Source organism: Linepithema humile, chromosome 2 (assembly GCF_040581485.1).
Source record: "Linepithema humile isolate Giens D197 chromosome 2, Lhum_UNIL_v1.0, whole genome shotgun sequence".
Classification (NCBI taxonomy): Eukaryota; Metazoa; Arthropoda; class Insecta; order Hymenoptera; family Formicidae; genus Linepithema; species Linepithema humile.
Window position 1 is genome coordinate 33,581,045 of NC_090129.1, and position 22,424 is coordinate 33,603,468.

General features: G+C 34.6%; 2 protein-coding genes across 5 annotated transcripts in view; one reads left to right on the forward strand and one right to left on the reverse strand.

Annotated features, from left to right (window-relative positions):
- Positions 1–22,424, forward strand: part of Syn1 (Syntrophin-like 1) — a 222,310-nt gene that overhangs the window by 68,900 nt on the left and 130,986 nt on the right. The window lies entirely within an intron of this gene.
- LOC136997937 (uncharacterized) lies at positions 11,780–18,316 on the reverse strand. Of its 2 annotated transcripts, none has more exons than XM_067349411.1 (10): positions 17,847–18,316; positions 17,166–17,290; positions 16,848–17,061; positions 16,692–16,756; positions 16,408–16,620; positions 16,093–16,240; positions 15,714–15,916; positions 15,484–15,619; positions 15,199–15,329; positions 11,780–15,060 (listed from the first exon to the last, which is right to left on the reverse strand). In XM_067349411.1, exons 1-10 carry the CDS (start codon positions 17,926–17,928, stop codon positions 14,710–14,712), a joined length of 1,668 nt encoding a protein of 555 aa, XP_067205512.1. In that variant the 5' UTR covers positions 17,929–18,316; the 3' UTR covers positions 11,780–14,709. The 2 variants fall into 2 exon arrangements, with proteins under 2 accessions (XP_067205512.1, XP_067205511.1); XM_067349410.1 differs by having other exon boundaries at positions 15,484–15,640.

The following is a 22,424-nucleotide window of genomic DNA, read 5'->3' on the forward strand; positions in this document are numbered from 1 at the left end:
GCTTCGCTTGGCGAATAAACGTAAAGTGCGATTTTCAAGCGCCGCAAAATGAGAGAAGTGAGTGCGAGTTTCAATGCCCCGGTGGCATAAGAATACTGGAAGCTCCGTTCCGTAAAATTTACAGTTCTACTAGTTAGAAGTCGGCATGCGAAATGAAATGAAGGGGCGGAATTGAGAGAAGCAGGGGATAAAGCAACAGGAAAAAAAACAGCTAGATGAAGTTATTTTCTTTCCGCCACATATGTTCAGAAAAATGTTTTCCGGAAGTTGATACTCTGTTAACAAACAAATAAATGTTGTTTGTTGCCTGTTATTTAATACCTATATCGATTAAATTAGGCAGAAAAATATTTTTTATTGATGAGGAGGCATCAGCTTGTTTTTATTGCTTCACAAAAAATTTATTTATTTATTTACGAATTGATTGTTTTTTTAGATACTTATAAAACTAAGTAACAAACTAAAGATTCGCGACTATTTTCACCCTGTTTTTCAATGACATGTGACATACGCCTAATGCAAGATTAAGAATTTGTGAATTATTGCCCGTAAGTCGCGCGAAAGATGTCCAAGTGAAAAAAGTTAAGAAGAAATTTCCTACAGAAAGTCGGAATCTGTAAAGGATGTCGACGGTTAATTTTCCGCACTACTGCGAAAATTCGAGCTTCCAAATAACAATACAGCAGAAAGTATTCCACAACACAATTGTAACCACTTGCCTTTTTCGTACCTCGTAATTTTCTTGACCTTCTTCATCGCTATTGGTTTCCTCCAGCCAATGAGAAAAAGAAGACGAAGCGAAAGAAGTTCTGTATGGAGACGCGGTGTAGCTTCGGTATATTAACCGTTTGAAATTTATGGCTACTTTCTGCTTCACCATACTTTCGTGTCGCGCACGTGTACCGGCAATATGGCGAGGACTTGACTACTCCAGAACACCGAATGTTTCCTCGTTCCGTTTCTTAAGATCGCTGTTTTTTGCTAACCCTTTCGCGTAATGAACGGAAAATCCGTATAGTATAAATGCGTTTATAAATTGCGCGGAAGAAATGATGTACGAAAGAAACGTCAGAGTCATCAATTAAAACTCTTAACTCTGGTTTGGGTAAATAATAGCATTATTCAGTATTTGTCTTTTTACTATTTTATGAATTAGATTGCTGTCAAAATATCTTGTATGAATTTTATGAGGACTTTCATTTTTGTATTCAGCTAATCCAAAGAAATTTTCAATATAGTTCAATATATGCATACTGTTTAATATTAAATATATACTGTTGTTTTCGAGAGATTGATGAAAGTTTCAAGAGTTAATCTCTGCATTTGCTTCTTTAATCCATCAATTATTAATTTACTGCTGAAATAAAAGCAGAGGCAGGGAAGCGAATAGAAGAGGCAAAAGTCACGAGAGTTCGGGGTTGTCTTTACTCTCATTGCTGACTGTATTGAGATTTTCTTTTTTATATCCGTTGTCAGAGGGAAACTTTGATCTCGAACTCGGACGAGTGCAGGCATGAAAGCATAAAAATGGCCGGCGATAAAAACGCGCGGACACATATAAAGCAAGTGCCGTAAAACGTTCAGGCGCTAGTACACTCGACGGTACGTGCGAAATTGTTCACCGGGGAAAAACGGCAACACTGCGTGTGGAGAAGGGGTTTAGAAGAGCGGGGCAAGGGTAGTTCCGGTACGCAAAGTACGTTCCTAGCATTTCGCGGAATATTCGCGCTGCAAGGATATACCGACGTGTATATTGATATCGTTGATAGGCAAATCCTTCGGTCGATGATATAAAACGGCAATCAAAATGTCAATTTAAGATTTCCGAAAGATAGCGTGATAGAAAGGATCAAATTTATGAAAGGCGCTATAACACAATTCTTTAATTTAAATTAAAATTTTATGAATTTTTACACGTTTTAAATATCATCTAAATATTATTTTACGACGCTGCTGTTTATCATATAATTCACAATTTTTAATTTGATATATAATTTAATGTAATTTAACTAAAACATTTTAAAAACTCGCTACTAGATTTACTTCGCAGTTGTATTTTATATTTAGAATTCTCTGTATTAAAAATATTTACATTAATTTTTATAAAAAATACTGATGATATCATTAAAATCTTGTTTTCTTTTTTTTTTTCTTGTATATAAATAAATTTGAACGCACTTTTGGAAAAATAGTGACAATTTAATAGCGATATACTTCTTTTCGAATACATTGCTGTGGCAAAATATTCAGATACGATTGCATGCAACTTCGAGCGTTATCCATTCGTGGACTCTCATCCTTCGTACAAATATGTACACAACGAAATTAACTCGCGTCTCAACAAGTAACTCCTCGTGACTATATTCGCCTTTTCCAAGTATTCTCGTTTCCGGTTACGCGTATCGTTGCGAAGTATGTAGCATAGAGAAACCTGAGAGCGGCTATCCCGACGTTCTTCGTACGATGCTTACCGATTTCTGCTCAAGTACTACTATTTGCATCCATTCTCCAAGTTCGAACTGCTAGCTGTATCTATTTTTCGATACTGTCTGCAAACGATATTGTTATCTCATGCATATTTTAACACAATTGCACATTTTCGGTTTTATAAACTCATTAAATGAGGTGATTCATTAAAATATATGTTTGCTACATCAAAACTCACCGCGCGAATAATTGGCAAAGTTTTTCGGATACTTTATTTCGCGAATTTGTCTTTTAATTAATTTATTAATTTGTATATTTTTTTTTATTTATGTTACAATGCAAGATGGTAAAACTCTCTACATGTTTTAAAGCATGAAATTTCATTCGAGCGGAATTAATCGTTATTTGCTCCACTGTTGTCGTGCGAATTATAATAAGGTAATAATGTACAAACAAACAATGTATGCAGCATTATACGTTGCAAGAAACAATAACAAACACGGAACATCGCCGCAAGGCAACATTGAAACATTGAGCGTATCATAAAACATTTAACAAGATAATATAAATATAATATACTCTATTCCTTGAGTTTTGATTTTTAATTTTAATAAATAAAATACTCTCGCAGATTTTTTATCTTTATTTTGCAGATTCATTAATATTAACGATTAATTTCGTTTGGTTGGAAACGCTTTGGAATAATATTTCGCACGCTTTTCATACCTTTTGCATGAAAAATAGTATATATTTGTTTTAGTGCGCGTTTAAAGCGTTGTACCATCTCGTATTATAACGTAAAAATGATTAAAGAGATAAGTTAAAATTAAAATTAAATATAAATATCCGCGCAATAAAATACGTATCGTGCACGTTGATAACGAATAATACGTCGATGGATTTTAGTGTTACACAATACGATGTCTGATAAAATATGTAAATAATTATTAACGTGCAAAAATAATGTTCAGCAATAATGTTCAGTAAGAAAAAAAAATCTTTTTAAATACGAGCAAAATATAAAATCATTTTTTCTAAATACACTTTTATTTGAATATTACAAAAATAAGATTCTCTTGCAATCTGTTGGAGATACCTTATGTATAAAATAAATGCACCTTGCACAAGATGCTTGAGAGTTACATCAATGACGGTTGAAGATTGGACGAAGGACTTGAACGAATTAGAATCTCAGGTAAAATGAGGTGGAAATGAGGCAAAGTAGCCCCATAGGAATTCCTGGGGTCACGTGAGCACGCGTTTATTAAATTGCCACCCTCTATATGGGGGTGGCTGTGCCGTCGCGACGTTGCCACGTTTAAATCTGAATTATCCGGAGGGGCGTGGTTTTCAGGTAGCATTCTTTTCTCCGAGAAAGAAAAAGGTCTCCTCATACTTTGTTAACAAACGGTAAAGATTTTGCGTTTGAGAAAGAAGAACGTCTTTGTACAAGTACATATTTTGCGCTTTGAAATCCTGTAAGGAATATTTTTCCAGGATAATGGGATCATAATATTCCTTTAATAAAGGAAGCAAAAAACAAACAGCATGCATTGAAGACAGAAAAAAGTATATAAGACATATAAAATGAGATATCTTTCTGTTTTTGATGTGATTGTTACTTTCATATTTGATTATATACATTTTTATTACGTAATAATCACATAGGAATCAACTTTGCGCTTTTAATAGAATTTGATGATTCTTTACAATGTCAGTCTGCATTTGCGAGCGTTAATATTTGATTTATCTAAAATGAAAGTGGCATTCTCCTCCGGAGAATTACTGTTTTCCAAACTCAGCTCAAAACTTTGCACATCTCTATTATTTTATCATCTCGCCCCGTACCAGTGCAAAGTTCAGCCCACCCACGTAGCGGTGATCTCAGCAAACGTGAGACGATCCAGAAATGATTACCAAATTTTCTTTTGAGCTGGAAATAATCCTCTTATCAGTTGATTTAAATGTGAAGCCTGATCGCAATATAAAAGGCAAAGAATTATTACAATTAGGTATATCGAATAAGGATAAAGATTTAAGAATTAAATTTTATATTAAAAATGAGAATGTAAGACTTAAATTTAAGAAGAAAGTTATATAGAAATTTTCCTCCCAGGAATTGTAAATATTTTGGAAGGAATTGAAATAATTAACGTTTGAATAAAAAGTACGGATTATAGAGAGATAAAATTGCAGAAGTTTGGTGGAAACATTTTCGTTGGTGAATTGTTACGACAGAGCTTGCAGTTTTTCGAGTACAGTTTTAATGTTATCGCTATTTTTTCAAGCTTTCGCCGCGTCCTCAGAATAAGGGGTAGTTTACGATAATGGCTGCGCGAAGGGTATTATCGCTCTCGAGTACGTACATCTTCCCTGTCGCATTGTTAGGTGCTCATTTCGTGCCGTTAACGTTCCCCGGTTTCCTTTCGTAGATTCCGCCACCTATGCTTCCTTGAAACCGGGGACATAATTGCGAAGTCTTGTCACGGAGAATTGGGCGCCTGACTATCCTTTCTGGCAATGCCTCCGCAACCTACTAATGAGAAAATTATAGCATTCACCCGAAATCGATAACGAACCTTCATCGATCTCGCGCAATGTGAACGCAATGCTTTCATCTTAATCTATAATTCAATTATATACATATACATATATCTGTGAATTTATATTCAACAATCTTTTGGTAGAAATATGTATTGTCAAATTCTTTAAAAAAATTCTTTTGGATCACTTGACAGAAAAATAGTTGAATAATTTTTTTTATCAAATTATGACTGTATTTATCGCTAAAATAGCTTAAATTAAGAAAACTTCATTAAAAAGCATTTATTAAGTAATCGATTCGTTAATGTATAGAAGTTTGTATTCTGAAATTTTAATATTTTGCTTGGAGGAATAAACAAATTTATTATAAAAAATAATATTAAAAAACTTATAAAATATAAAAAATATATATTTTTTTTAACTGAAAGAAAGAAGACACGAATGTGGAAAGTTGAAGAGTGGAAATGTTTCAAAATAATCCAACGAAATATTAAATAACAGATATTTAAATCTGTAATAAAATGTTTCGTAAAAATTATTCGCATAGTATCTCTCGCTTTTTGAAAAAAATAAAAAAATAAAATCAGATTTTTCCGGCTCCCAAAAATTAAAAGATTTTCGTTTTTGCGTCACATCAAATTTCATAATTGCGACGAACATTTTCAATCGAAACAAATCTGCAATTTGCTTTTACATTCGAATGATATTTAGCAATATGACAGAATTGGAAGATAGGATATAAATTCGAGCGACGCTATCTGCAGCAATAATAATTGGCGACGGTGGAACAGTTCGGTTCTGCGCGAGGTCCTCCGAGAAACAGTTAAATCTGATTAGCTGGGAAAAGCGTTGCAGAAACTCTTGTTAAGATGAGCTACGGTGACGTCATGTCCTGAGTTATCTGTTTCTACCTTCCGGCCTGTTCCACTCCATCTTGCCGAAGCATCCTTCCAGTGCAAATGAAACGCTTGACGCAATCCTCGCTGACGAGGTGCTCGCCTGGCTGCAACCTCGTTGGACCAGCCATACTGCTTGTAATCTGTCCCGCCATCACTCTCATTTGAGCTCTCGAAGTCAAATGGTGCAATAACGAACTACTTCTGTGTTGATTGCGACGATAATGAGATAAAAATGTGCACGGAGATTGTGAAACATTTGTCGTGTTTATTATCGTTATTATTGTCGCAGCGCGACCTTAAAGAATTTACTAAGTCATCGTCGCGGAAAATGAAGCGAAAACAGTTTGGAGAGAATACCTATTGTAACTCTCACGAGGACAGTATAGAATATTCTTGTGTAACATTCACAGAAAAGATATATATTAGAACTTAAATAGAATGGGATATATATTTTATTTATACAGGATATTTTGTTAAAAATATTGACTAAGAACGATTATTAATCGCCAATAAAGGGGATCGAATTCAAGATTAGAGAGATTATTAGTTTTTGTCCCTCGAGTTTTGCATCGCGAAATGAACAATCTGTTGTCATACTAGACGATATTAGATATTCGATAGAAACGAATTTCGTCTTGCACCGGATCACAATATGGCCGATAATCATAAAGATGCAACGTGAGATTATACGAATACGGTAGCATACGCTTGAACGTGCCCCATCGTAGAAATAGCGGATTGTCTATATTTAGGTGCGTCCCTGCCGGCTTAAAGTGCTTTCTGTTCCTTTTGGAAAAATATCAGCGAAATGAAATTCATATTACGCTGCCCCAAAGCTGTGAAATTCCTAATTAAATTTCTAATCGGGAGAAAAGAACAACGATAAATATTTGAAAGTGTCGTGTCACTTTGGTTCATTTTTATTTAATATTGTGTTTAATAGAAAATTCTTTAATTAAAGGTAAAAATTATTAGCATTTTTATTTTATTCTTTATTGCATTTTTATTTTATTTATAGATTAAATTAAAATCTTATATGTTATGGAACAATTTTAAGCTCACTTTAGACGATCAATAATTCGCAATAAAAAAATTGAATAGAATTCTATACTTATAACTTTATGTAAAAGAAAAATCAGTTTACGCAACACGTACAAAATATATCTCATCGATATGTATTTCGATTTTTTAACGATATCGATATGATTTCTATTTTTTATTACATGATATTACAAATGGATTTCTATCTCGAATTTTAGCACGAATTTTAGATCGTCCATAAAGCGAGTTTTTGAAACAAGAACACATAGAAAGCAATATTTCATAATTAATATTCTCAGGTAGTTAAAGTTTATAGACAAAGGAAGCGAACAAGAGTATTGCAAAATTTCCGTATTGTTGTTATTGTGCATGAAAATGTTTAATAGCGTAAATCCAAGAGATTGGAAAACATAATAGATTATAAGTATAGTATGATGTTGGGATCGCATAGATAAGTTGTTCACTTACATGCGCAATAACCTGAAAATGTGTGCAGTGTTCGGGTGTTTGGGCGATGGGGCTCGCTGTTATTTATGCACGCCAACACGGGAACTTACCTTTAAAGTTAGCGACGCATTCGCAATTCGCGCTCGCGCGTACATACTCATCGCGGAACTATAAGTTAAAAGTGGTAAGAGAAGGGGAGAGATAGAGAAAGGAGGAGGAGGGGAAGAGAGAGAGAAAGATAGATTTACTACTATGATAAACGATATTCCGCTGGCTTCTCGTACGAGTGACTTTGCCGATGTATCAGCAGCAACCGCGGGATTAGTTCTAATTAACTGGGGCGACGGCGGAACGCGCGTTATGAGCCGAGCACGCGATATACATTCTTTTTGAACTATCAGAATAACAGGCTGTATAGTTGTATAGTTCTCTCGAGCAAACAGAGAAATTAATATATCAAGCATGTATGCTTTTATATCGATGAAGTCGTAAGAATTCCACATATATCGTTTTATTATTAATTAAAAATATTTTTTTTGGTATAAACGTTGTAACTGATGTTAGCATCTATTTATTTGACGCTTCACACACATTATATGGTAAGAAACTTATTAAATTTTCATAATATTTGGGGTCTGTGTAACTATAATACAATCTTGAGTTTTAATTAGAATCATTTTTGAGTGAATTTACAAAATATATCCACTGCTTTTTGCACAAAAATACTTAATTTTTTAAAGAAAAACACCAAAAAACGCATGGAACTAATAGTTCGTGAAGGGTAGTCCAAAGAATTTCTAAGTCCGAAGTTCTGCCAGTCTGGAGGATCGTTCAAGCGGGAATTTATACGCGGATTTCCCGATCTGTGAGAAATTACTGGTTTCAAGATACGTGACAGTCCTGTGCGGCAGAATGCGAGCTACAAGCGTGTACATACACGAAGGATATCGGGGATTTAGTCGTGGAAAACTTTTCCAGTCGGCAATTTCGCAAAGTAGCTCCATCGACCATACTCTGCTCACATCTATCGATAGAGTAATCTTCGGGGAAGCATTGGATGTCGCGTTCATTCTGCGCTTTTTCAAGCCATATTGAGATCAGGAAATGTAAAGAAAGTTTTATTAATATTATTGATAATTTAAAAAGATATATTTTTGTAAATAAAATATCGAAGGTTTCAGAGCGTTTTTACACACGACAGTATTACAATATGTTATTAGAAGGCAGAGAGGAAAGTGGCAAATCGTAAGCGCAACTCTGGTCGCTTGCAAAGCTTTTTGCCGCAATGCAATTAAACGGGAACAATCAACTCGACAAAACTTCATTAGACACATGGAGATTAGACGTAGAAACAGGGAAAACGGAAGAAGGAAGAGCTCTACTCTGTGACGCAGTGAATCATAAGAGTGAGAGAGGTTGTCTCCGCGGGAAAGTTTTGCAAGGTTTTGCAGGGTTGATTTCTTTTGAGTCCAGCTAGATGAATAGACAGATAATTAGTGCATGAATACATCGGCAAAATTCTTGAAACTTATCAGAAATAGGAAAAAATATGGAAGTGTTTTTAAATTATTTTTATGCCTCTTGTTTTCTTAAATCTTTTGATTAACTGGAAAATTTATTTGACATTAATTTCTGCAACAAACAAAATTTTATGATATGCAGTTAAATTTAATCTTTTATTTTACATTTATTAATATTTCTCAAATAAATTTCAAACATTACAAAAATAAAAATGTTTTCAAATAAAAAGCTCTCGGTAATTAATTTTTTAAAGAGAAAATAATTTAACCGAGGTCTTGTTAAGGCTGACATTGTTTTATTTGATATGTTTTACGTGTCAAATCATACATAAACTTCTAAATTTTTATACATTTAATTTTGTTTGCTACATGATTTACATTTCATTCATTAATTCGTGCATTTTATAAGGAAATCACGCTTTGACAATTGAAACTCACATTTTCAGTCGTCGTTTGTTATCGAAAATACGGAACTATTTCCGAATTCTCGGGCGATGAGACCGATTCCTTAGCCCTAACTTATGGGCACCTGATAGAAGTTCTTCCAAGTTGGAAACAGTGGTTCCGTATGTGCGGCAACGCGGGTGACGATAAAAGCACCGCAGCGGAGAGGAGCAGCGGCCGCACAATGAAGCGTGGAATGGTGGCACATTAATGGTGAGAAGTCGTCGAATTCTTGGCAGACTGGAAGCCGGAGTATCTTTGAAAGCATTTGGGGAGAGAAAGTGGGGAGGGAAGAGAGGGAGAGAGGGAGGGAGGGAGAGAGAGAGAGAGATTTGGTCACGAAGCCTCCGGAGGACTCTTTTGTCGGAAATTCGTCTGCGAGACGACAAAGGACCTCACGACGAATTGCTCTTCCACTTGATATCGCCAGGATCGGAGGCTTTAAGTTTGGTTCACAGGGTGAACATATGGAGATATGGAACATTCTTGAAGTTTTGGCGTTATTTTATAAAGGGATCAGTAAGCGGAGACGATAATGATTTCAATTCGTGATTTTGGAGAAACAAGATGTCTGTTATTTCTTTTTTGTAATCTGTCCAAGATTGGATTCGCGTTAATATAAGCCGTACATTTTATATAAGCGCCTGCCACAATGACATCGCTGTTTTACTTTCCTCTCTTTCGTTCAAAATAACGCTCGTGTGACAAACTCATGTTTAAAGAAAACATGCACAGGTTGAAAGCGGCGGTGTGAAGAGTCAGCCCATTTCCACCCCATCCCAAGTTCCGGGACTTTACCGCCCTATCACGTAATGGTGTAACTTTTACTATGGGACGGTCCGAGGGGACGAAAAAGAAAGAAGCTCCCGAGAGAAGGAGGAGGTGAGAAAGAGGTTGACCCGAGGGAGTTTTAACGTACGGTCAGCTTCTCCTCGGACGTAGCTATCCTCCCGTTCACTATCGCCACCCTCGCGAGTCGATCAAGTCGGCACGAACTTTTATCTTCGTGGATACTACGACGGAGTCACCCACTTTCTGTTTCGTATAATATATTTTTATCTGCGGGATATTCTCCGAAAAATCTCAAAGGGAGGTGAATGGTTTAGTCAACGGACATCAATAGAAATAATCACGGTGTTTTATTTATTTAAATTAATTTTGTACTTCTTAACGCTGTACTTGTATTGTTAGACGCCAAATCAAGTACCGGCAAGTGATTTCTCATTGGTAACGCGCGTTACGTGCCGGCATCCGGACTTTGCAATTGCTTGTTATACTCTTGATGAATTTTAATAGGCGACCCGTCGAGGTCAACTTTATTAATCAAAAGTTGCAAAAGTCGAGGAGCAGAGTGGTTATTGTTAAGTTTGTCGTTGAAATAAAGATACCAAGTTTTATAGAAGTATAATTAAAAAGTTTAGCAAACGGATGTACAATATAATACAAACGACGATTTTATTGGACGATTACTTGTCGTATGCATTAAACCATGTCAATTTTAGGAAAGAAAGTTAGTGAGAAAATTTCATTAAATTATTTCCACGATAATAAATATTGTAGATTTCAGCAATTAAGGAAATAATTTAAAAACGTTTTCGTATCATGCTATTCTTGTTTTCAACATAATCTTCGCAATAAGCAGCCTAAATAGCTTGCTATGGTATGGCTGCGTGAAAGCGGTAGATATTTACCGAGCCCGCAGCAGCGAGATCAAACTGAGGAGAATTGGAACGCAGATACTTACATTCGATTTCTTCATCGTGCTCAGCGAACTCGTCAGCCGAACATACGACGAACTTCCTTGATTGTTTGTCTTCGACGAAAAGGCAAGGGCGAATCGATAAGAGTTTTTGAAAACGCTTCTTGTAGCTTTTATTTTCGCATAGCAGAGTGTAGAGTTCTATTTTTATGACGGTTACACATCGTTATTTGTTACACGTAGAGCTAACACTCAGAATTAGAACGTGACTTCTTCGTTTTCGAGAAGCTGCTAATTTTTTCAGCTTTTTATTTTCTCTTTGAAAAAGATTACAAAACCAGCTTAGCGGACAAAAATAGAAGGCTATTAGTAGAATAAATACACGGAAAAAAAAATTTAACTGTCACAGCTAAAAACTAGGTCCTGTAACTAAACTTCGCTTGTATTATAGGGACACCTAAAGTTGTTGTTGCGAGATCTATTTTTATTAGCTGAAAGGCTTGTAACTGTGGCAGCTAAAGATTTAGCTGCAGTACACACTGCAGAAAATAGCTATGGCAGTATGCATAACAACAATTAGTTGTGACGCGCACATTGTTTAGCTGTTAGAGCTGTAAGTTTTGGTATCATTGCTAATATTTTAGCTATGTCAGCAAATCTACCCAAAATGACGTTTATATTCGAGGTTTGTCCCACAGCTAAAATAATATCAATGGCAGTAAAAATGGTATAAACGGTAGCTATAATTGATAGTTAAATAATTTTATTGACTTATGGAGGCTAAAAAATATAAGGAAAAAGTAAAATCACACATGCAAAATTATATTTTTATATTTACCTTCCTTATACATATATGAGTACTAATTCTTATTATACATAACTAATACACTAAAATACAAAATTACGCCGATATACATTGCAAAAACAATTTTGTTGAAAAAAGTATTATAAGTGTATTGTAAAAGAGATTACTTAGTATTACGAAATTATATTTAATATTATAAGTACTTAACAATAACGCATATAACGTGTGTGCTCTTTTCATATAAAATTAATAAATAAAAAAATTTACTCATTTTAACATAAAATATCTTCATATAAAATATATGGTATTGTATTACACACATAAACATGTAAACAGACTCAGGAAAGTATGACATTAGGTGAAAAGTAATATCACACAGGATGATGTAAAATAATATATCGCTCACCAGTTGCCATAGTATAAATGAACAAAGGAAAAGGATCCAATAAGTCTTCATATTTAATAAAAATCCACTTAGTACTTCGTTCTACTTCAAAACCACCAATATCACAATTAAGGCCCATATTTAGAACAGAGAAACAAATAAAAAAAAGATTATTTTGATGAAGAATAATGTGTTGAATTTCTGCAAAAATAGGACAGGAATTTTCGTCCGTTCCACAAACCAATACCATTTTGGATTGATACCGAGTGCCTTTATAATTAACAAAGTTTGTAATAAAAGAATGTGGATCACGAAGTATATTAGTTGGCAAGAATGGTGCAAAATAGTTAAAGCGATCGTGTTTAGTAATATTAATATTTCCTGATCCTACTTCAAAAGTTGGAATAATACTTTCCTGAGCCATTAGTTTATAACAAAACGAAAGTTGATAACGAGTAGCAATGGAAAAAGCAATATTTTTTCTTGACGTTATAACTTTAGCAATTTTCTTAAGAGCTTTATGAAATCCTTCAAGCCTCATCGCAGATAATAAAATAAGTGGACCAGATTGCATCATGACGCGTGAATAGTGAACAAGATGATGATGTTTTGGTTTTAAACGTTCGTTCGTGCATTTCATATATTGGTTATGGTGTTCCAAAACTAATACTTTAAATGCAGAAGCAAAATCGTCTGACACTGATCTACTTTGCAAAAGTTCAAGAATTTCTTTTAATAACAAATACAATTTCCAAAATGGATCATTATATGATTTCACACAATGTCCAATAATAACACCGAAAAGTCTACAAAAGATAAACATTTCTGAGGCTGTCATTTTTAGTTTGCTTTTTGTTGCAAAATCATTATCAATATAAGGTGGTTTATTTTGTACACCAGGACCATAATGAAACATTTGCACACTGTGATTGAGATTTGACAAGTTAAAATCACCGATGTCAATAAAATGACTTATTATTGGAATCATATCATAGTGAGCAATACCTTCTAAAACATCATGCATGATGTCAACATAAGCATTATCAGTCACATGAAATGAATTGACTTCATTAAAGACGCATTCTTCTGTAATTCCAGTAAGTGAACTATTTTCTAAGGCTAAATCAGTTACATAAGATGTATGTGTTCTGAGAACAGTTTCGTCTTCAAGACAGGTAGTTCCACAAAGAGTGCGATGTAATTTGCAAAATCTACATGCATAGTTAGCACGAAAACTTTGAAGAAAACCACACATAGCATGGAGTCCTAAATTGTCGCCAAATAGTAAACCTAGTACAAAGTAGATTTTATGGATATTACCGTTTATAGTAACTGTTATCCCGTTTTGTTCTAAAAAATTAAGCTCCTCAATCAAAGGTGCAAATATTTGTTTGTTCCCAAATTCTTTTCGGTCTTGAGATTGAAACAAGAGAACTAAGAAAATATTCTCCAAACGAGATATGCATTCAGGTGGCAGACAGGGTACGTAACAATATACTCCTCCAAGAGCAGCACTATGAGATCCCAATGGATTATTCACTTCCCAATCATCATAATAAATAAAAAGTGGTAAAACAGTAGCATTACTGTCAAAGTTCTTTCTCTTCTGACACCAAAGTTTAGATTGAATAAAGTTCTTTACACTATCTGAATCTTTAAGTGAATTAATGTAATGCATTGTAGCAGTAAATGCATCAGGCAGTTCAAAAAATTGTTGTAATACCTGTCTCAAAGGTATGAAATAACTATAAACGTCTTTAACTTTTTCAACAAGAAATGATCCAGTATCTTTACATACCCTTCTGTTACCTATGCAATACTTAATAGGAGCTATATAATTAGTAGAAGACTTAAAATATTTAACACGTTGGTACTCATTCTGAAGATGGTTGAATGAATGTTCTAGACAATCCAATATTGATGTTATATCTTTCATTGTTTCATTATCAGAACCAAGTGTATTTAAGTGTGAAACAATTTTTTCTTTTAAAATGGAACTATGGCGACTTATTAGAAATATAATATCATCAATAATGGATTGAATATGGTTTCGTGGGATTGAAGGTTTATTATATAATTTTGCAACAAAAGCATTACTGCGATCTTTTATAATAGACTCATTGTCAATAAGAGTTATTTCACGCAAATAATTTTTGGCACCAATTTCTGTTGATAATATATCAGAATTACTTGTATTAACCTGGTTAATACATTCATTAAAAATTTCAGCGTTATTACAATCAATACGATGTTCATGAGTAGACTTAATAGTAGACCAAGCAGGAAAATTATGATTAGGTCCAACTAAATGTTTTCGCAATGAATTTCGCAACGACCATTGTCGATAACATCCATTTTCACCACATTTAAAAACTGTGAATGAATGAGCACGATGTTTAAAATCAAAATGCATAAATAAACCATTGACAGATGTTTCTGTTTTTTTACATAAAAAACACTTAGGCATGACGCTAATGAAATACTTTTGGAAAAAAGATTTATAATCTTTTGTATTCTTTAATCAAAGCAAGAACACTACAAGTGAGTTGAGAGTTTTTATGCTTATCCCACAAAGTTTCAAAATTGTATACAGCTCTTTGCAAAAACATGAAGAGTTGCCTTATTTCGAGAGGATATTCAATATTTAAAGCAGTACATATTTTAAAAACGAGGTCTATACCTTTCAGTGGTGTTTCTACTTCATATCGCAAGTTGTTGATTACAACAAAGCACTGATGAATTTCATCAAAGCTGGGACCAACTATCACTGTAATGGGCTGCGAGGTCACACCAAATGATCGCAATTTTTTCGTACGCTCTTCTAATCTTGCATCCAAATCAGTAATCGTCTGCAAAATATTAACGTATTTTTAGAATAATATTAAAATAATTAACTTATAATATGGTATATAGGCTTTAATTCAACAAAAAATGCAACATAAAAAAAGAAAGATTGAAAAGTAAAATCAATTTAATTGTATATTTACCTTCACATGTAAAAGAAATGCTTCTTCACATTCTTCCCTAGAAGGTCTCCAATCTCTTGGTTTACCTTTTTTAATCGTGATTACAGGGAACAAATGAGGCATTAACGATATAATTGCAACTTTGGTGCCCTCTATAGAAATATGAATAATTATATTACAAATATAATCATAATATATACATATCATAATAGCAACATAATATATATATAAATATATTACAAAATAAGTTGAATATAAAATCGCTACACAATATCACTGTAAAATGAGACATTATTAAAATCTTACCAGGTGTCAAAACATTATCCAAACGCTTTTTAGCTTTAAAATTCACTCTGTCAGTTATAAATTCTGATAATTTTGGCCAAGCAATATAAAGTTTTAAACCGTGTTCTGGATGTAATATTTCAAAATCTTGTTCCAGCTTAAAATAAAACATATATTTCTGTATAATATATAACATTTTATTTGATTTTATATAACATAATATATATATATATATACTATATTATACTCACTAATAGATAACCTAATGGATCAGAGAGAGCTGGAAACTGATCTATATACTCATAACAAGGCTGACTATTAGTTATAAGATCTTGAACTCGTTTTTTTGAAGTTTGAGACCAATATGTAGTGACTTTTTGCCATGGTCTAGAATTATTCTTCAGCCATAACAAATATTCTTCATAATTAGCAATGTCAGCGTCACTCAACTCATCTACAAAAAACGCAATAATAAATATTAATGATACTCTTCATTTTACAATAATTTGTTATCACATAGGTACACGTACAGAACATAAACACAGACATGTACAATATATACTGCTGATATAAATATCACTAAATTCATTTTTCTCGCAATATATTTAAACTTTTCTCAGTAGAACTTACTTTCAGTCACAGCTGTTACAACAGGTATAGTAGACTTTAAAGATAACAAACCAGCTTTGATAAGTTGTCTTCGTGTGGAATAGTATTTTGTGATTATTTTACCTCTTCCTTGTGACTCTCCTTTCTTATGCTTTATATACCAGACACTCTGCAAGAACAAATAATGTTAACAAAATAATTCCAGACCAAAATAGCAATATGTAAATTGTACATTTATATGTTTATTTTTGTTATTTATATATACGTATTTTATTGTTTTATTATTATTATTAATGTTATTATTACTGTATTATACACGAACTAAACTTAACTTACCTTTTCTTCAGTAGGAAATAATTTTTGTACTTCTTCGCTTAAAAATAATGCTCTGCTGCTTGTAATACTGCAGTTTATGTTAGGTGACAGCTCATTACTAACAATTAATTTTGCAAGCTTATTTCGCATATCATTATTCAACCTTTTTTCTTTTTGGTATGAACTTAGCACCAATAAGCCTTCTTCAGATTTTTTTAACACAGCTTCAAGATTCTGCAATAATAAACACAATAATAAGAAACATAACAAATTTAAATATTTTTATTTTAATATATTCTTCTTACATATTCATCATCAGTCAGATGTCGTTTCACCCCTAATTGATTTTCTTTATTTTCAAGTAATACATCTAGTCAGAAAAGTTATTATTTATAATAATAGTTAATATTAAACATATATATAATTAGATTAAGATTAACATAAGAATGTTTTGTTCTCACCATTAAGTTCACTAGTAGCGACAGAGACATTGTCCGAAATACTCTGCTGAGTTTCAGGCAATGATTGTAGGTAGTATATAATATCTTGATTGTGTATATTGCTCTCTATATTTTTCTGCTTTATAGGATTTTCTACTTGTTCTTGTTGTGCAGCTAGTGACTGTTGTTCATGATTAATTGTATTAGAATTTTCTTCCGGATGTAACTGTTGAATCTTGGCAAACATTTATATCAATATATTAATGTTATTTATATGGTAAGGTAGATTGCCTTACTCGACAAAGTAATGTGAAGAAAAGTAGAATGTTAAATGAATACCTCTCTTTCATTTAGATATTGTTTCACAATACTTTGAAATTTTCTTCGCGGTCCTATGTTTGGGATTAAACTCTTAAGATCTTCTTCCGTTAAAATATTCAATTGATCTGCTTCAATTTCTTGAGCTAAAATTAAAGCAAGTAGAAGATAAAAAAACATGATATATTAGAGTTAAATATTAGACAGCGCAATATGTATCAATAAAACTATAAATTTTCTTAATCACTCGCTAAACGATAAGATAACCATCCCAAGTAGCAAGGGTACATCATTTGACATCATAATAACGTCATAAGGACTTTACTACCTGGGAAAGAAAATGGACGTAGGAATATCTGAACCGAGCATATTTCCGCAGGGTTGAAGCTTGAGGGAAAAGAAGGGATATGATTAATCAAGATGACGATGACGATTAATTATACGAAATAACGATATGGTTACGTATTCCGTATTCATGTACGAAATACATTACCTTAAATCCCAACGATGGCTCGGTTAAAATCATGTCAATGGGACGTGAAAATAGATATATCGTGTGTTATATGTACGCAAAATCTCATCAATCAAGATGGTTGCAATGGATTTTCCCTTCATTCCTCAGATTTCACTCCCCTCGTCCAAACGAGTCCAAGTTATACGTTACTCTTACCATTTTTATCAAAAATAAATTGACTTACTTACCTGTAAAGTTCGCTATTATTTCAGGAGAAAATCCCCATTTAGTTAATAAATAATATGTACTACACGCACTTGTGCTCGACATGATCTCAAAAACAAGCTTCGAAAGACAAGGAGAAAACGTTTATACCTTCGATGTAGCACGTAGCATGTAGCACTGCGTATCACCGCTGCGCCACTATCGCGCCGTCGATGTTCTTTTTAAAAAGCGCGTATTTTCAATCGATTGATATATCGGCTTATCTTGTGCGCCTAAGACATTCCGATATTCATTGCCAGTTCAAAAGTCGATGGCACACGTAACGTGAAATGTATCATTGTTGAGCAATACTTATATGCCTTTGCTAAGTAAGATATATCAGATAGCTAGGACAGCAAACCTTTTTTGTATAGTAGCAAATTTGATAGCAAACATAGTTTCAGCAAATATGGTTTGCTATGGCAAAGACAATTTTCTTTTCCATACATGTATCAGGTAGCTGAGACAGTTAACTTTATGTTGCTAAATAAAATGACTGTAACAGACATGCGATCATCTACAAATTTTGCTACTATGCCGACGTATTAGCAACAGCAGCAAATATTTGTTATATAGTAGCGATTTTGGTTGTTACAGCAGCAAATACAGTTTCAGCAAACCATGATTAGTTGTGGCAGCAGCAATTTTTTTTTCCGTGTACGAATAAAGCTTGTACCAGAAAAAGACTTTTAACACATAATGATAATACAAATAATATAATTGATATATATCGTTTCTTACGAAAATTTAATTTAATTTTGCAGAAATTTAAAATGCTTCTGCAACAGATTTAATTCTCTGTAAGTTTTTACATATTGATAATCAATATTACACATCTTTTATCACTGCGCGTGCATTATACATTTTTTAATTGTTTATTTTTGTGGAGATTTTGCTGTTTACCTAATTCGCTTCTCTTCCTTCCGTTTTGTTTAATTCATTCAGGATAATGATCCAGAGCGAAACGTGTAAATTCGCCTTTAGCGCGAGCACTGCGGCCACATTACGACGTCGGGCTGCGAGTAACTTGCTTTATCTACTTGCGCTACGCCCCTTCCTGTACTTCGTCGCGAATACCAACCGCGACTACATGCAGTAATATCTCTTTCCCTACCCTTTTCTACCCCTCTTACCCTTGTTCTCTCTCTCTCTCTCTCTCTCTCTCTCTCTCTCTCTCTCTCGTGCGCGCGCGCGCGCGATATAATAATTATCTTATGACCGAGCATGATACTAGATGCGGCTGGATGCTGCAAGTTACGTAACGTTTCGAGTCTCTCAAAAGTCTTGCAGTGCGACCGAGAAATAGAGAGAGAAAATTATGTTCAAGAGAGATCAACGAAGAACGTGCTAAAGTACGTGCTGCAAACGGTACGTGGCACAGTCGCTGGACACCAGCGGCTCTTTCTGCGGCGAGTATCTTTGGAAATTGTGATTTGGAGTGTATGAGAGCTTCGCCCGGGGATTTTTATGTTCCGGAATTTGATGCTTTTCTCGTGAACTTCATCGCGAATCGTTTAATTTTGTTGACCGAACTCTTGAGTATGTGTTTGATGATTTAAGCGCGCCTAGTTGCAATTGCAAGCTTTGTAGACTGTTGTGCTTTCACAAGCGAGAGCATTTGCCACGGTCCGCAAAATTCAGAACTACGGAGAAGTCCGAACCGAACCGAGCCGAGTCAAGTCGAGTCGAGTCGAGTGTTTTGTCGGGCTTAACAAGAGTTACGCTCCATTGATAACGAGGACATCCGTGCCGTCTCGTTCAGCAAACGAATCTCGACAAGTTTGCATAACTCCGCTGAGTGCACCCCGACCGGGGCGACACGAAGCGGCGCGACGTCTGTTTTGTCAGGAATGCCTGCCGACATCGCGACGGAATTCCAACGTCGATAGCGACAGAAATATGGTCAAAGGTGGAATTTAGGATTATTGCAGTTATAAGGGCTTGAAAAATTTTAATTTTTTAGTTACTGTAACAAAATCTTGACAGTTATTATTATCGAAATATTTTTAATATTGTCGAAAATATCAAAAAGGAAATAACATTCGATCCAATTTTTGCTGAAAAATGTCAGCGTTTTGTCAAAAAATAATCGCATAATAGGAAAAGTGATGAACTTGAGATATTCAGATAGATTAGATTTGTATTGGTGCTCGCTGAACTATGTCCTTAACTTTATATTATCTCCATTATCCTGCGATTATTCAAGCAATAAGTGAAGACACACAGGATTGCCTAATCTAATAAATGGATCGACAAGATAAGCGCGAATGTCGGTAGGATCTTGGAGAGATCGATCACGAGTTCAAGAGGAGTTCGGTGTTGATCCGTTAAACTCGGTCAGTCCGTTTGCGGTTGAGCTTTGACTGCTCTCTCATGATCTCCCAGTTGCAACAGTTGCCACGCAGAGGATCATCAATTACAGGAAGTATTTCTACCGTCCATCAAATCGCATGCAAGATCCGTCTAACACTAAGAACGGACGTGCTTTCAGAATACACCACGTGTCAGCTGGAATTTTTGTGATCATAAGAAACATTAGGAGATGGAATATTATGACACTGAAATTGAATTTGAAGAAACGGTCTGTTAACATTCCACGCGCGACTCTGCTTGAAAAAATTAACTTATTTAGCAATCTGCTAATTTTAGAAATTACACGCTGCACGGGAACTCAAATTAGCTTTCATTTTTTTTTTTATTTCACTGCTCGTCTCAGTTTGTTAAATCCAGAATTTAACATAAATCTGACACATTTTATAATACTTTGGTATTATTTAGTTAATAAATTCTTGATAATAAATTAAAATGTAGAATATACGTACAATATTATTTAATAATTTTTTCATAAATTTTTCTCACTGCATATTTGAAATCAACTTTAGTAATAAACATATTTGCAACATAAATTAAAAAAATTGAAGTTATTGGTCGATTGCTGCGTAGAAAAGTTGGAGCGTAGAAGTTAATATTCACGGCTCCCTTCGCGCTATGGTTTCCGATTATCCCACAAGTCGTTGAATTATAAACTACCGTTATTAAAATACATTATGTCTGGCTCATTCTCCGTTTATATACCGTTGATATTTTCCTTTCTTCATTATAAACCGACTCTTTGTTCTTTAACGAGATGTCCTGCACATCTCCGGCGGCACAATGACTGACCGTTGCAAAAAGAACGACGGCAGGCTTCTTTGACAATAGCCTCGGCTTTAAATAAAAGCCTAGTTGACATTTATGCTGATAACGAAATTTCTCTGGACTACTAATAATTAGCGTTGGTATGCCGCCCCGGTTCGTTCATACTCGTATTTCATAGTACTCGCACATCGTTGAAGACCTTCTCATGCTTGCTTCGACGGCGGCTGAGTTCGTTCCATGGCTGAGTACGGCGTGTCTCGTTAGGAACTTGAGCTTTCCCATCCTCCTTTCCCGCTGCCGTTACGACCCCGTCAGCGCAACCCGTTCTGCCAAGGGCTAGTCCAAAGATATGTTCGCAGAGTTTAGGGATTGGCCTAACTTTCGGCTGCGATAGTACAGCTCTCCTTCCCTCTTCTTTTTCTTTTAATCCTTTTTCTTTCGTTGCTCTTTGCATTAGCGAAAAGTGAAGCCGTGTTGCAAATTGCATTAGCCGACATATGTATTTCGTGTGGATTAGCGAAGTGTCCTTTGCGAAATGAAAAAAACCTGTGCCATATAATTTATTTCGTGCATTTAAAATTGATACATAAGTATCCTTTTTCTCTATTCTAATATTTTTATGTATTCTTCAAATTGCTTATGTATCTTGGATAAAACGTTTTCGACAAAAATACGACTGTTTTTTCTGAGTATTTGTTTGAGTTCTCGAGATGTTCATATATTTCCCTTCATGGATTTTACCGAACAGTAGAGTAATGTTGGCTAACTATAGTATATAGAACTCCTCACTATGCCAACGTTCCAGATTGGGCTTATCTCTAATAGTGAACGGGGGGGAGGGGGGGAGACAACACCGGGTGTCCGCGAAACACGAAAGAGGTGGTACGTGAGAGGTGGACGACGTGTGATGAAGAGAGCGGATCCGGTATCGTCTCCTTGTACCAGGCTTTCGTGCATGTAAAAGGAAGCTTAATCCCGCGCGACCCCGACTATGATTTGCTTTGAATAATAACTCAAAGGACCCAGAGACGAATATACATACGAGGGAGGACCAAGGACGTCGTTCGTTGTCCTGCCTACACGGCGCGCTTATGGTTTCATACATATTTCAGTAACCTCCTGCGAAGCATCATACTTGATAATTCGACTCCGCTTGTTTCGCTGGAAGCGAAGCGAAGCGAATGAGGAACCGTTTTGTTATCATCTTTGTCCTCCCCTTTTTTTTTGCATGTAATCGATCACCATAAATAGATCCTTTGTCCTCGAATGTGTATTATATTGATCGGATATTTTGTGTTTATCTGACAAACTTTCTTTAATGATTATTGGAAATAATTTTCTGGTACGGAAGTCAAGTTGCCTATTATTGTTTATTTTAATGACAAGAATATATCGGGAAATTAGTAAAATTGTATAATTTAGAG